General features: G+C 42.5%; 1 protein-coding gene across 2 annotated transcripts in view; it reads right to left on the bottom strand.

The window, feature by feature from the left end:
* bcorl1 (BCL6 corepressor-like 1) overlaps positions 1 to 15,444 on the bottom strand; it is a 40,416-nt gene that overhangs the window by 15,087 nt on the left and 9,885 nt on the right. Inside the window, exon 1 of one of the 2 annotated variants that reach the window (XM_014199765.2) lies at positions 4,787 to 5,019. The exons of the other annotated variant lie outside the window; for it this stretch is intronic. Coding sequence (XP_014055240.2) covers positions 4,787 to 4,812 — 26 coding nt within the window. The 5' untranslated portion in view covers positions 4,813 to 5,019. Of the gene's footprint in view, positions 1 to 4,786; positions 5,020 to 15,444 lie in introns of those variants that run through there. 2 annotated transcript variants of the gene reach the window in all.

The raw sequence follows: 15,444 nt of genomic DNA, 5'->3' as shown, positions 1-15,444 counted from the left end.
AGACATCTAAACATCAACTGTTCAGAGGGGACTTTGTGAATCAGGCCTTTATGGTTGAATTGCTGCAAAGAAACCACTACTAAAGGACACCAATAAGAAGAAGAGACTTGTTTGGGTCAAGAAACACAAATGATGGACATTAGACCGGTGGAAATCTGTCCTTTGGTCTGATGAGTCCAAATTAGAGAGTTTTGGTTCCATCCGCTGTATCTTTGTGAGACGCAGAGTAGATGAACGGATGATCTCCGCATGTGTGGTTTCCACCATGAAGCATGGAGGAGGAGGTGTGATGGTGTGATGTCAGTGATTTATTTAGAATTCAAGGCACACTTAACCAGCAAGGCTACCAGAGCATTCTGCAGCGATACGCCATCCCATCTGGTTTGCGCTTAGTGGGACTATAATTTGCTTTTCAACAGGACATTGACCCAAAAAACACCTCCAGGCTGTGTAAGGCCTATTTGAGTGCTGCATCAGATGACCTGGCCTCCACAATCACCCGATCTCAACCCAAATGAGATGGTTTGGGATGAGTTGGACAGCTGAGGGAAGGAAAAGCAGTCAACAAGTGCTCAGCATATGTGCAAACTCCTTCAAGATTGTTGGAAAAACATTACAGTTGAATACCAAGAGTGTGCAAAGCTGTCATCAAGGCAAAGGGTGGCTACTTTGAAGAATCTCAAATATAACATATATTTTGATTTGTTTAACACTTTTTTGCTTACTACATGATTCCATAATTGTTATTTCATAGTTTGATGTCTTCACTAATATTCTACAATGTAGAAAACAGTAAAAATAAAGAAAAACCCTGGAATGAGTAGGCGTGTCCAAACTTTTGACTGGTACTGTACATACACTACATGACCAAAAGTATGTGGACACCTGCTCGTCGAACATCTCATTCCAAAATCATGGGGATTAATATGGAGTTGGTCCCGCCCATGTTGGTCCCGCCCATGATGTTGGGTGATTAGGCCTGGCTCGCAGTCGGTGTTCCAATTCATTCCAAAGGTGTTTGATGGGGTTGAGGTCAGGGCTCTGACTGCACAGAATTGTCTAGAATGTCACTGTATGCTGTAGTGTTAAGATTTCCCTTCACTGGAACAAAGGGGCCTGGCTTGAACCATGAAAAACAGCCCCAGATCATTATTCCTCCTCCACCAACCTTTACAGTTGGCACTATGCATTGGGGCAGGAAGCGTTCTCCTGGCATCCGCCAAATCCAGATTCTTCCGTCGGACTGCCAGATGGTGAAGTGTGATTCATCACTCCAGAGAACGCGTTTTCACTGCATCAGAGTCCAATGGAGGTAAGCTTTACACCACTCCAGCCGACGCTTGGCATTGCGTATGGTGATCTTAGGCTTATGTGCGGCTGCTCGGCCATGGAAACCCATTTCATGAAGCTCCAGACGAACAGTTCTTGTGACTGACGTTACTTCCAGAGGCAGTTTGGAACTTAGTAGTTAGTGTTGCAACCGAGGACAGACGATTTTTACGTATTACGCTGTTCATCACTCGGCAGTCCAGTTCTGTGAGCTTGTGTGGCCCACCACTTCGTGGCTGAGCCATTGTTGCTCCTAGACGTTTCCACTTCACAATAACAGCACTTACAGTTGATCGGGGCAGATCTAGCAGGGCAGATATTTTACTAACTGACTTCTTGGAAAGGAGGCATCCTATGCCACGTTGAAAGTCACTGAGCTCTTCAGTAAGACCATTCTCCTGCCAATGTTTGTCTATGGAGATTGCATGGCTGTGTGCTCGATTTTATACACCCGTCAACAGCGGGTGTGGCTGAAATAGCCGAATCCACTAATCTGAAGGGGTGTCCACATACATTTGTATATATTGTATATATACATTTGTATATATTTGTATTCCGGCATCTGTGTGTATTGTTTTGTATTGTTAGGTATACTGCACTGTTGGAGCTAGAAACATAAGCATTTCGTTGCACCTGCGATATCTACTAAATATGTGTACGCAACCAATAACATTTGATTTGGATTCGATTTTTCATCATGGTGTCATTGGCTCAATACACCCGAAACTGGTCAAATGCCTCATTCTTAGGTCATGAGTCTTGCCATAGAAGAGGTTAGCAAAATATCAGTTACCTTGTCTTGTTAGGGAACCAATTAGCCAGCCCTTTGTTAACGCTACTATACATTCCTAACAGTAACATTAACTCATGTTAAGTTGGCACATTTAGGATAAACATCACTGTTTAGTGATTTTTTTGGTGCTTTTTATTGAGAAATTGTTCAATAGTTTTCTGTGTGTAAGAGAAGCTTGATGACGCGAGATGCCACACTGTCCTCAGTCACAAAATCCAAGAAGATAAATTGATTGTTGAAGAAAAACAATTGACATTATATTACTTTATATTTTGTATAATTTTGTATTTTATGTTATATTCATATTATTAAGAAATATCCAATATTGGTACAAGGCATATTTGCCAATAACTTTCGCTTACTCCATATGTATACTTTGTAATTGAACTATGGGTAGGCCTTTTTGCATGGACATAAAGATACTAACATAGGAGTTGATGCTTTGCCCTCTTCACCAAGGGAAATTGTCACATATTGCTTGATACTTGGAAACCATCTTTTATGACCTCTCTCACAGTTCTCCTTAAATGTTTCACGGATGGACGTGGTCAGTGCTGACCAAGCCATGCACGCTGCAGCAGAGTGGACTGGCTGAGACCATGGAGAGAAGTAGAAACATGGTAGGCAAGTGGGGGAAGGGGTAATGGTTTCCTTACCACCCTTCACGATACATCATTCTGAAATCCCTCTCTACCAAACTCATTCATGCGGCTTTAACCCTCTGCTCATTTCCAGCTCATGTTAGAGATCAATCTGAGGGGCAAGGAGAACCTGAGGGATGATGCCATATAATGTAATACACATTCTTAATCTTAACTACAGATACTCTATTACTCAAGAATGAATTCTAAAGTTGCTATATCTCAAAGCACCAGGAGTAAAGAAGCCTCAAAATACAAATCTAGCTTCTGTTTCCCTTTGCCTTGAGCCCTTGACCATGATTCCCAAATTCCAAAGTAAAGAGAACAATTAGCAGTGACATCTAAGCAGACAGGCTGAGACACTGTAAGTATCACATGCATGCACAATAATTTCAATCTTCCAGTAACGTTATTCCTAAAGAATGGCAACTTCATGAATATATCTGACCAAAAGCAACATTTTAAAAGCTTTCAGACATCCACACACCCTACGAGGAAAGGTGAGGCAGCCACCCCACCCGACAATAAATGTGATGACTACAAATGGGTCCGGTATAACTATCCACCAGCAAATATCAGAGGAATGTACCGGGTGTTGAAATCATTGTAGTTGGCGAAACATACCCGTACCGGAAAACGTGAGTGACATCCCAGGTAGGCGACATATCTCCGCTGAAATCGTTAAACATGGGCTGAATATAGTTGCGAGCATCTATAACTGAAAATGAGAGGCTTTTGCATTCATTATCGCATAACCTCATGTTGCTACTTGCTTATATTGCTAGTTTGTCTTTGTGCTGCAGATACGCCGTCTCCTCCACTGAGTAGCCAATTGGAATGCTAGGACGTATTTGAGAAACATATATTTTGGGTTTAATTTCTCATGCTGTCAGTCTGCACACCATGCTGGTAAAACAAAGTCCCAGCTGTCCCAACTATAATGAGGTGGCTATCCCATAGAGTCTTTCGGCTACGTCTAAATAAGAATAAAATAATCTCCCTCTGACTCGAGATGACTTGATCTCCCTCTGACTCGAGACGACTTGTCCGCCTGGCCAACTGACTGCGCATCCGAGTGTCAAATCTATGCATTTGAAAATGCAGAAAATACAGTCGACGAGCGGGGTCGTTTTATTATACTATTTCAACTCATTTAGAAATTGGTTTAATCTCTATAAAACCAACATATTCATGCTAAAACTCCGGGCATCCCACTCGCCCAGAGAGCTGGCGAGCTGTAGTATGATAATCGGTAAGGACGACACTATTGCCTCTCAGGTGATCAGCATGTCCAAGACAGACTACACATGATCAAAATGGAACCAAATTCACCCTTGATTTTTGAAGCGAGAATGATGCGATAGCACCCAGCACAATAGCCTACAATGCAAGCATGTCCAATATCTAGAACGAAACGACTGACACGAGAATATCCTTTGCCCTATCAAATACTTACATCGTCCATCCGCACTTGCATGATACATGCATTATGTGCCTAACGACTGTCACATAATGAAGCCAACATCAATCAACAGCCAAATATCGCGGAATAAACATTCCAAACTCCAATGACTATATTATTTAATCATTCCATAGACCACGAGGTACTGTCCATGACGTATTTTACTGGTAAATAACATGACTGAAGAAACGATGTAATGATATAACGTTGGACTGTATTGCATAGACTAATATTGATTGTACGAGGAATATATTACACTCTAACTGTTTCCTAAGCTCATTGTCTTATGAAAAGTATTTCAGAACTAACGGAGGGTAGGGCAACAATTTACACATAACTTGTAGTTGGCTACTGTAACGTGCACCATACACAATAAGGAAAACAAAATGTAACTCATGTTCAAAATACCACGAACAATTTTCAGATCCCTGCGCAGCAAAGTCTCCGCAAAGCCAGTATTGGTCTGCATTACACAGTGCTAAGCATGTTTAGACAGGCTACTGTATTTATCTCCGGCCGTGCGACACAAAATGTTGATTTGACTCTTTCATCAGCCCTTACCGAACCGCTTCTGTGTTCAAAGACATGCAAGAGTCCGACCCGAACCGAGTCTTCTCGTCCCTGATACTGAATAATTCGAAAGATAATTAGCAAGCAAGATAACGATGTCAAATGGCACAAACAATTACAAACCCGTTCGTCCAGGGTATAAATTAACAGTATATATCACGGCTCCAGCGAGAATCAAGTCTTCCGTTCTTGTCGGTTGCTGTTCACTAATCTCGACGGTTTTCGGTTCTGAAAGTCGGGGGGGGGGTTCGTCAAGACAGTCCGTACAGTATCTCGGTCTACGGTCTGGTGGGAGAGAGGGGCGAGAAGGTGGACTGATAGTCTGGGACTTGTAGTGTTTGGCTATCCACGCCCAAACTATACATATCATGCAGTGGCGAGGAGTAAGGACTGCAGGTACCAGCATGCAACGCAGTACACCAGCCGCTCAAGGGGAAAGGGGGATCGCAACGGTGCGCTAAACTGAAAAAGCTTACCGAATTAACAAAGTGAAAATTCACATTTTCATCATAAAGACACCGAGTTATATTGAATGAATGCACGAATAACAATAATATATAATCGAATAAATGGAAGTACCCCTACGGATGATGGTTGCATTATGGACTAAAGCAGGCCAACAAAAAAGAGTGAGATGTATTAGTTCGAGAGCAACGAATTAACACGAGGACCAAGATCTTGGCTGGTCTGTGAAGGGAAAATACTCAAATTTCACTGTGTAGTTATGTTATGGAGTCTAGAGCTGGGCGATATAGACAACAATCCATATCGCAATAAATTGCCTGAATAGATGCAATAACGATAAATAGAAAGATAAGTGTATAACATTCATGTGCACCTCTGTTTAAAAAACAATAATTATCCTTTAAACTACAATTACTATTTTGATGGTTTTAGCCATCGATTAATTGTTCCATTAACAATCACCCATATTAGCAAACCTATTTAATTTCTAACTTCACATTTTCCTAGTATAGGCTACATGTCATAATGAATGATATCAGCAAAATGCCTGCGATAAGTGTTCGGTATTGGTCGGTGTCTATCATTTTCGGTTTATCTTCCCAGCTTTAATTGTGTACCCATCATTATCATATGAAATTACAGTAGGCTTTATGGATTTGATGTATGGCCAATAGGCATAGCCTTGCTGGTTGTGACAGAAATGTATTTGGACAGACTTTCCTAAACAGCATGAAACATTAGATTTTCACAAAAATAATTAAGATTGATATGACCACATTATATTCTCACCCCTTGAGGTCCAGTTATACATACCCTGCTTACACTACTTGACAGAACACATTGCCCCAATGCCTCTCTTTCCCCCTGTCTCCTGAGTGGCGCAGCGGTCTAAGGCACTACATCTCAGTGCAAGAGGGGTCACTACAGTCCCTGGTTTGAATCCAGGCTGTATCACATCTGGCTGTGATTGGGAGTCCCATAGGGCGGCGCGCAATTGGCCCAGTGTCATCCAGGTTTGGCCAGGGTAGGCCGTCATTGTAAATAAGAATTTGTTCTTAACTGACTTGCCTAGTTAAATAAAGTTTACACACTCTTGACAACCAGGCCTCCAATCAACGTGTACCTCAAACATCTTAACACTGACCTCCATCACTGCTCTGAATTCATCCCCTTTTGCCCTATTCCAGGCATCTTCAATTTCAATCCCCTCCCCAATCACAATCCTAATTTACTGATATCCAGAAATGCACCATTTCCCTTGTCTGACTACTCAAACTGAATTATTCTGCTGCTCTATGTTCGCTACATACTCAAGTCTGAGACTGCCATCGTTGAAGTCGTTTGTGGTGACAATAAAATAACAATAACGAGGCTATATACAAGGTGTACCGGGACCAAGTCAGCGTACTGGGGTACGAGGTGATTGGGGTGATTGATTGAAGTAATACAGTATGTACATGTAGGTTTGGTTTGGTGATTGATTGATTGAAGTACTATGTACATGTAGGTAGGGGTAAAAAGCAGAAAGTCTGAGTAGCCATTTGTTTAATTGTTCAGCAGTCTTATGGCTTTGCGGTAGAAGCTGTTAAGGAGCTTTATGGTCCCAGACTTGGGACTCCGGTACCGCTTGCCGTGCGGTATCAGAGAGAACAGACTGACTTGGGTGGCTGGAATCTTTGACAATTCTCAGGGCCTTCCCCGGACACCGCCTGGTATAGAGGTCCTGGATGACTGGGAAAACGGACCCAGTGATGTAATAGGCTGTACGCAGGACCCTCTGTAGCGCCTTGCGATCAGATGCCGAGTATTTGCCATAGCAAGCGGTGATGCAGCCAGTCAAGATGCTTTCAATTGTGCATCTGTATAACTTTTTGAGGATCTGAGGGGCCATGCCAAATCTTTTCAGCCTCCTGAGGGGGAAGAGGCGTTGTCGTGCCCTCTGTGTTTGGACGTGTTGGTGTGTTTAGACCCTGATAGGTCCATAGTGATGTGGACACCGAGGAACTTGAAGCTCTCGACTGTCTCCACTACAGCCTCGTCGATGTGAATGGGAGCGTGCTAGGCCCTCCGTGTGTTTTTGCCTACTCTCACCACCTGGGGGCGACCTGTCAGAAAGTCCATTATCCAACTGCAGAGCGAGGTGTTTAATCCCAGGGTCCTTATCTTAGTAATGAGCTTGGAGGGCACAATGGTGTTGAACGCTGAGCTGTAGCGAATGAACAGCATTCTTACATAGATTTTACTTTTGTCCAGGTGGGAAAAGGCAGTGTGGAGTGCAATAGAGATTGAGTCATCTGTGGATCTGTTGGGGCGTTATGCGAATTGGAGTGGGTCCAGGGTGTCTGGGATGAAGGTGTTGATGTGAGCCATGACCAGCCTTTCAAAGCATTTTATGGCAACAGATTCAATTGCTACGGGGCGATAGTCATTTAGACAGGTTACCTTGGCACTCTTGGGCACATCGACTATGGTGGTCTGCTTGAAACATATGGGTATTAGGGTCAAGGAGAGGTTGAAAATGTCAGTAAAGACACTTGCCAGCTGGTCAGCGCAAGTCCTGTTAACCCGTCTGGCCCTTGGCCTTGTGAATGTTAACCTGTTTAAAGGTCTTACTCACATCGGCTACGAAGAGCGTGATCACATAGTAGTCCTGAAAAGCTGGTGCTCTCATGCATGGCTCAGTGTTGCATGCCTCAAAGCGAGCATAGAAGGCATGTAGGTCATCTGGAAGGCTTGCATCACAGGGCAGCTCGCAGGGGGGTTTGCCTTTGTAATCCGTGATAGTTTGCAAGTCTTGCCACATCCGACGAGCATCAGAGCCGGCCGGTGTAGTAGGATTCAATCTTAGTCCTGTATTGACACTTTGCCTGTTTGATGGTTCATTGGAGGACGTAGCAGAATTTCTTGTAAGTTTTCGGATTTCTGTCCCGCTCCTTGAAAGCGGCATCTCTAGCCTTTAGCTCAGTTTGGATGTTGCCTGTAATCCATGGCTTTTGGTTTGGGTATGGTCACTGTGGGGACTATGTTGTCGATGCACTTATTAATGAAGCCGTTGACTGATGTCATCGGATGAATCCCGGAACATATTCCAATCTGTGCTAGCAAAACAGTCCTGTAGCTTAGAGTCCACTCCAGAGGATCACTTCCGTATTGAGCGCATCACTGGTACTTCCTGTTTGAGCATTTGTTTGTAGGCAGTAATTAAGAGGATGTAGTTATGGTCAGATTTGCCAAATGGAGGGCAAGGGAGAGCTTTGCATGCGTCTCTGTGTGTAGAGTAGAGGTGATCTAGAGTTTTTTCGCCTCTAGTTGCACAGGAGACATGCTGGTAGAAATGAGGTAAAACGGATTTCAGTTTTCCTGCATTAAAATCCCCGGGCCATTAGAGAGCTTCTAATCTGGCTGAGCATTTTCTTGTTTGCTTATGGCCTCATACAGCTCGTTGAGTGCGGTCTTAGGGCCAGCATTGGTCTGTGGTGGTAAATAGACCACTACGAAAAATATAAATGAAAACTCTCTTGGTAAATAATGTGGTCTACTGTTTATAATGAGGTATTCTAACTTAGGCAAGCAGAACCTCAAGACTTTATATTAGAGATTGCGCACCAACTGTTGTTGACAACACACCCCCCCTCCCCTCCCCTCACCAGACGCAGCTGTTCTGACCTGCCGATGTACAGAAAAAACAGCTCGATTTATGTTTTCCATGTCCTTGGTTCAGTGAAACATCGGATATTATCGTTATTTAGATCACTTTGATACGATAGTCTTGAACAGAGCTCATCCTGTTTATTTTCCAGTGATTGCACGTTCACCAATAGAACGGAGGGTTAGGGCGACTTATCCACTCACCGTCGCATTCTTGTTAGGTACCTCGCACGCTGGCCCTATAGCGGCCCCTCCTCCTCCTCCTCAGAGTGACAGGGATTTGGGCCTGGTCAGGGATGAGCATCATGTCGTTTACCTCCGATTCGATGAAATAGCATTCCTCATCCAAAACTAGTTTAGTAATCACTGTTTTGATGTCCAGAAGCTATTTTCGATCATATGAAACGTTAAGATCAGTACAAAAAAATACACAAAATAGCACGATTGGTCAGGAGCCCGTAAAATGGTGGCCATCCCCTCCGGCGCCATTCTGTAGTTCAAAGCCAATGACACATTTTCTAAACGCCGCTTTATCCACGTGTGTTCTGGCTCTGGCCCAACCCATCGGTTTCTGGGACCAATCAGAACAGTTAGAATGTGTTTCTAGAAATTGTTGGGGAGGTACTGAGATCCAGACTCATTGTGGAGAAGAAACTAATGTTTGTGGGCGTGGAGTAGTGTTTGGCCAAAGCAAGGAGTTTGGATAGCCAGGTAACCATTTCCCCACCTCACACTAAAGAAAGACTGATACGGATTTCTTTGTGCCGATGCCAATAACGATTCTTGGGGGTCAAGGAGGTCGATGACCGTTATTTTAGGCCAATATTCAATATCATTAAATGTGATTTAAAAAAAAAAAATTCAATCAAACAATACATTTTACTTTGGTAAAAACAATCTAACTACATTACAACATAATGGTAATACTTTTATTTGAATGGTAAATCTATTGATAAACTGGGTAAATTAAGATGGCCTAGGCCTATTCACAATACAGGTGAATGCATATTCATTAGAAGTGTGTGCATGCATTGAGTTATTGAGCTTGTTTTGGCTGATCAGTGGAGTCTATTGTGCTAGATGATTAACAATCTGTTGGAGCTAGGAACACAAGAATTTTGCTACACCCGCAATAACATCTGTTAAATTATGTGTATGTGACCAATAAAATTTGATTCGATCGGTTTGCCTTCCATTTGGGACTGATGTTTTCTTACTGATCAACAATATTTGCATAGAAGGGAAAGGGGGATACCTAGTCAGATGTACAACTGAATGCATTCACCTGAAATGTGTCTTCCACATTTAACCCAACCCCTCTGAATCAGAGAGGTGCGGGGACTGCCTTAATCGACACGCCCGTGGAACAGTTGGTTAACTTCCTTGCTCAGGGGCAGAACGACAGATTTTTACCTTGTCAACTTGGGGATTCAATCCAGCAACCTTTTGATTATTGGCCCAACACTCCTACCCGCAAGGCTACCTGCCGCCCCAATGTGTCACGCCTGTATGGAAGGACATCATATACTGTAGGCACTGCTGACCCATACAAATGGGTCCAACTTAAGGTCATGATTCGTGATCACGGATGCATTTTCTGTGATCTGGAAAAAGTATTTTTTCAGCTGTCAGGACGCATCTCTAAACAACTCAGCTGCCAGGACAAAATTTGAAACAACTCAATTGGCTAGTTCAGCTATCTGTTAAGAAACAGGTTGTAACTTGATCCAACTGCTACGATTGGATAGAGCTAGGCTGTAACTCCGTTCCCTTTCATATCTCTCTCCATCTCTCATATCAGTTGGTGCTGTTTACTGCTACTATGAGAACTAGCTCAATGGCGACGACATTTGCTACCAAGCCATACATTTGCATAATATTTAACAAGGAGAGCGAGGGCAGGCAAAAAGATGAAACAACGTTGCACGTTCTGTCTAAATGACTCAAATCTGCCCATAGTTTGAGAAGTGAGAATGCATACACGTGCACTCATCTACAGCTTTCTTGGACCATAAACATGCAGGAAGATTCTTAGGTAGCTAAACCTATTGCCAATCTTTATTTAGGCATTTTAAAACAATTCCTTCTTTCTCTATTACGACAATCATCTAATCCGACAATCAATTGTCAATTGACGGGTACGATTGCGGCTGGTCAGATCAGCACACCAGTAAATAGCTAACGTTGCACCCCAAGTCAGATGGCTCGTTGACAAAAACGTTGCATGTTCAAAATGTTAACCAGCTATTAGCTCCTATCTGATATTTTAGCACCATGTTTATCTAGCCAGCTAGCTAGCATAGTAGATAATATAGCTAGCTAGCTAACACCACAGATGAAAGGATTACTTATCATAATCTTTCTAACAGGTCACATAGCTATCTGCTTAGCTAGCTTGCTTATTGCATGCATATCCAGGCACGTCGACACAAGCCTTATTATTAGTGAATTAACTAAACTAATATTTTCAACAGGAGTTCGATTTTTGTCACCGTGTTAATTTATCAATTTCTTAATACTGCACCTCTGTTAGAGAATGAGCTAGCTTGCTGCTGATTTTCCCAGATAGATATTCCTCTGCATTGTGCAGTGCTCGTGGCTCAGGCGGTGAGTGGCGGCTGGCATAGCAGCCAGACTAGAAAAGGCCAATATCGGCCCGATATATTGGCTCGGACGATTATCAGTCGTTCTCTACCTCACACCCCACATCTGTCTCCCCTACATCACTTGGTACTGTTTTCTGTATGGTTATTTTAACTGGGCTCTCTCACATTCTCTTCACATTGACCTTCGCTGTCCTCCCAACACCACCTCTCTTCCTGCTCAAACTCATTCATATAGTCACAGGACAGCCTATAGGCCCTAAACCTGTCCTTGACCCCTCTTGCATGGTAATTCATTTCTTCATCTTCTTATCACGGTGCAGACCATTTTATCTGTTAGAATATTCTGAGATTAAAATCAATTTCTGAGGATGAATGGTTCAAATGAATTTACACTGCTTCATGACTGAAACCTCAGGGCAAATTCCAAATATAAATGGTGAACTCGACCTGCACATGTCCTTACCTTTCTTTACATCCCATCTAAGTCTTATTCTAAAATTGATTTAATCGTTTTTTTCCCCTCATCGATCTACACACAATAACCCACAATGACAAAGCAAAAACAGGTTTTTAGAAATGTTTGCAAATGTATAAAACAATGTAAAAACTGAAATATCACATTTACAGAAGTATTAAGACCCTCTACTCAGTACTTTGTTGAAGCACCTTTGGCAGTGACTACAACCTCGAGTCTTCTTGGGTATGACACTACAAGCTTGGCACACCTGCATTTGGGGAGTTTCTCCCATTCCTCTCTGCAGATCCTCTCAAGCTCTGTCAGGTTGGATGGGGAGCGTCGCAGCACAGCTATTTTCAGGTCTGATGTCCGATCGGGTTCAAGTCCGGGCTCTGGCTAGGCCATTCAAGGACGCTCAAGGACAGTCCTGGAGCCACTCCTGCGTTGTCTTGGCTGTGTGCTTAGGGTCGTTGTCCTTTTTGAAGGTGAACCTTTGTCCCAGTCTGACGTGACGCTTTGCAATCAGGCCGAAGACTTCAATTTTGGTTTCATCAGACCAGAGAATATTGTTTCTCATGGTCTGAGAGTCTTTAGGTGCCTTTTGGCAAACTCCAAGCAGGCTGTCATGTGCCTTTTACTGATGAGTGGCTTCCGTCTGGTCACTCTACCATAAAGGCCTGATTGGTGGAGTGCTGCAGAGATGGTTGCCCTTTTGGAAGATTTTCCCATCTCCACAGAGGAACTCTAGAGCTCTGTCAGAGTAACCATCGGGTTCTCTGTCACCTTCCTGACCAAGGCCCTTCTCCCCCGATTGCTCAGTTTGGCCGGGCGGCCAGCTCTAGGAAGAGTCTTGGTGGTTCCAAACTTCTTCCATTTACGAATGATGGAGGCCACGGTGTTCTTGGTGACCTTCAATGCTGCATAAATGTTTTGGTACCTTTCCCCAGATCTGTGCCTCGACACAATCCTGTTTTGTAGCTCTACGGACAATTCCTTCAACCTCATGGCATGATTTTTAATCTGTCATGCACTGTCAACTGTGGGACCTTTACATAGACAGGTGTGTGCCTTTCCAAATCATGTCCAATCAATTGAATTTACCACAGGTGGACTACAATAAAGTTGTAGAAACATCTCAAGGATGATCAATGGAAATAGGTTGCACCTGAGCTCTACTTCGAGTCTCATAGCAAAGGGTCTGAATACTTATGTAAATAAGGTATCTGTTTTTTTAAATTGTATTGTGTGTAGATTGTTGATGAAAAATGTTGTTTTAATCAATTTTAGGATAAGGCTGCAATGTAACAAAATATGGAATAAGTCAAGGGGTCTGAATACTTTCCAAAGGCACTGTAGGCCTATATTTAAGTTTTTGACATCACTCAAGAGTACTGATATAAGATAAGGGTCATTTTAGAGATGCATTATATTTCATCATTTGAAACGCATGACAACCTGGCCCTTTCATAGAGGCACAATAGGCCTACACAGCAAAAAACGTATTGTTTCCACAATCCGATAGAACTGTTACGGATGTTGGATCATTTTATTGGGTTATTTTCTGCTTGTTGGGTTGTTTTAGCAGTAACTCAACAGGTTAGGTACAAGTCAATTAATCTCACGACAGGCATTTGTAATCAAACCTCAACAGTCGGATGCCGGGGGACGGCAACTCTCTGCAAAACCCATTGCCACTTATTGTGCCACTGGAGAGAGACAAATGGGTAAGTTAACCTTTATTTCTAGTTATTTAAATGAGCTAATTGTTTAGCTAGATAACATGACTACCTCAATCGTTATTTCAAATAATTCTGGTGACTTTACAGCAATTGCTAGCTAGATAGCTGCTAGCGTAAGCTATCTAACGTCTAGGTTGAAGATAAAGGTTAAGACAAGTTATGATTCCATGTGGAAGCTTTTCGAAAAATAAACTAATTCATGAGACCAGCGCCGTTGCTAACTACTAGTGCCGTTGCTAACTACTAGTGCCGTTGCTAACTACTAGTGCCGTTGCTAACTACCAGTGCCGTTGCAAACTAGCATAGCTGGTCCCATTGTTGCAAAGAGTTATGCGATATTAAAATTGTCTTGTCTTTAGCCTAAGTTGAAGATGACAAAGGTTATGTTAAAAGAAAGTACTACATCATCTCTGTACCCCATACATATAATTATCTGTAAGGTCCCTCAGTCGAGCAGTGAATTTCAAACACAGATTAAACCCCAACGACTAGGGAGGTTTTCCAATGCCTCGCAAAGAAGGGCACCCATTGGTAGATGGGTAAAAATGTAAAAAAGCAGAAATTCAATATCCCTTTGAGCATGGTGAAGTTATTAATTACACCCAGTCACTACAAAGATACAGGTGTCCTTCCTAACTCAGTTGATTGACAGAGTGAAAAGAAGGAAGCCTGGACATGATACAAATATTCCAAAACATGCCTCCTGTTTCCAACAAGGCACTAAAGTAATACTGAAAAAAAATTGTCCTGAACACAAGGCCGTCATTGTCAATAAGAATTTGTTCTTAACCTGTCTGGACTAGGGGGCAGTATTTTCACGGCCGGATGAAAAACGTACCCAATTTAAACAGGTTACTACTCTGGCCCAGAAACTAGAATATGCATATTATTAGTAGATTTGGATAGAAACACTCTGAAGTTTCTAAAACTGTTTGAATGGTGTCTGTGAGTATAACAGAACTCATATGGCAGACAAAATCCTGAGAAAAAGTCAACCAGGAAGTGGAGGATCTGAGAATTGTAGTTCTTCTTTCTAGTCCCTTTCGAAACTACAGTATCTGTGGCGTTACGTTGCACTTCCTAAGGCTTCCATGGGCTGTCAAAAGCCTTCAGAAAGTGGTTTGAGCATTCTCCTGTCACTGGGCAGAGTATAGGAGCTCAGTTACTGAGTGGTCTGCCTGGCAACAAAGGGATTGGATATGCGCGGTCACGCCGTTCCTTCTTTTTCTTCTTGAATGAATATGCTATTGTCCGGTTGGAATATTATCGCAATTTTACGTTAAAAATACCATAAAGATTGATTTTAAACAGCGTTTGACATGCTTCTAAGTACGGTAATGGAACACTTTGACTTTTTGTCTCTGGTTCCACGCTCGCGCGTTATGCCTTTGGATAAGTGATCTGTACGCACGAACAAAACGGAGGTATTTGTACATAAATATGGATTATTTCAAACAAAAACAACATTTCTTGTGGAAGTAGCAGTCCTAGGAGTGCATTCTGATGAAGATCAGCAAAGGTAAGAGCATATTTCTAATACTAATTCTCAGTTTAGGTTGCCCCGAACTTGGCAGGTGTCTGAATAGGTCACCGTGATGGCTGAGCTATGTACTCAGAATATTGAAAAATGTGCTTTCTCCGTAAAGCTATTTTAAAATCTGACAAAGCGGTTGCATCCAGGAGTAGTCTCTCTATAATTCTTTAAATAATTGTTATATATTTTGTCAACGTTTA

Source organism: Salmo salar, chromosome ssa05, assembly GCF_905237065.1.
Source record: "Salmo salar chromosome ssa05, Ssal_v3.1, whole genome shotgun sequence".
NCBI classification, from domain to species: domain Eukaryota; kingdom Metazoa; phylum Chordata; class Actinopteri; order Salmoniformes; family Salmonidae; genus Salmo; species Salmo salar.
This window is presented reverse-complemented; position numbering and strand designations above follow the sequence as displayed.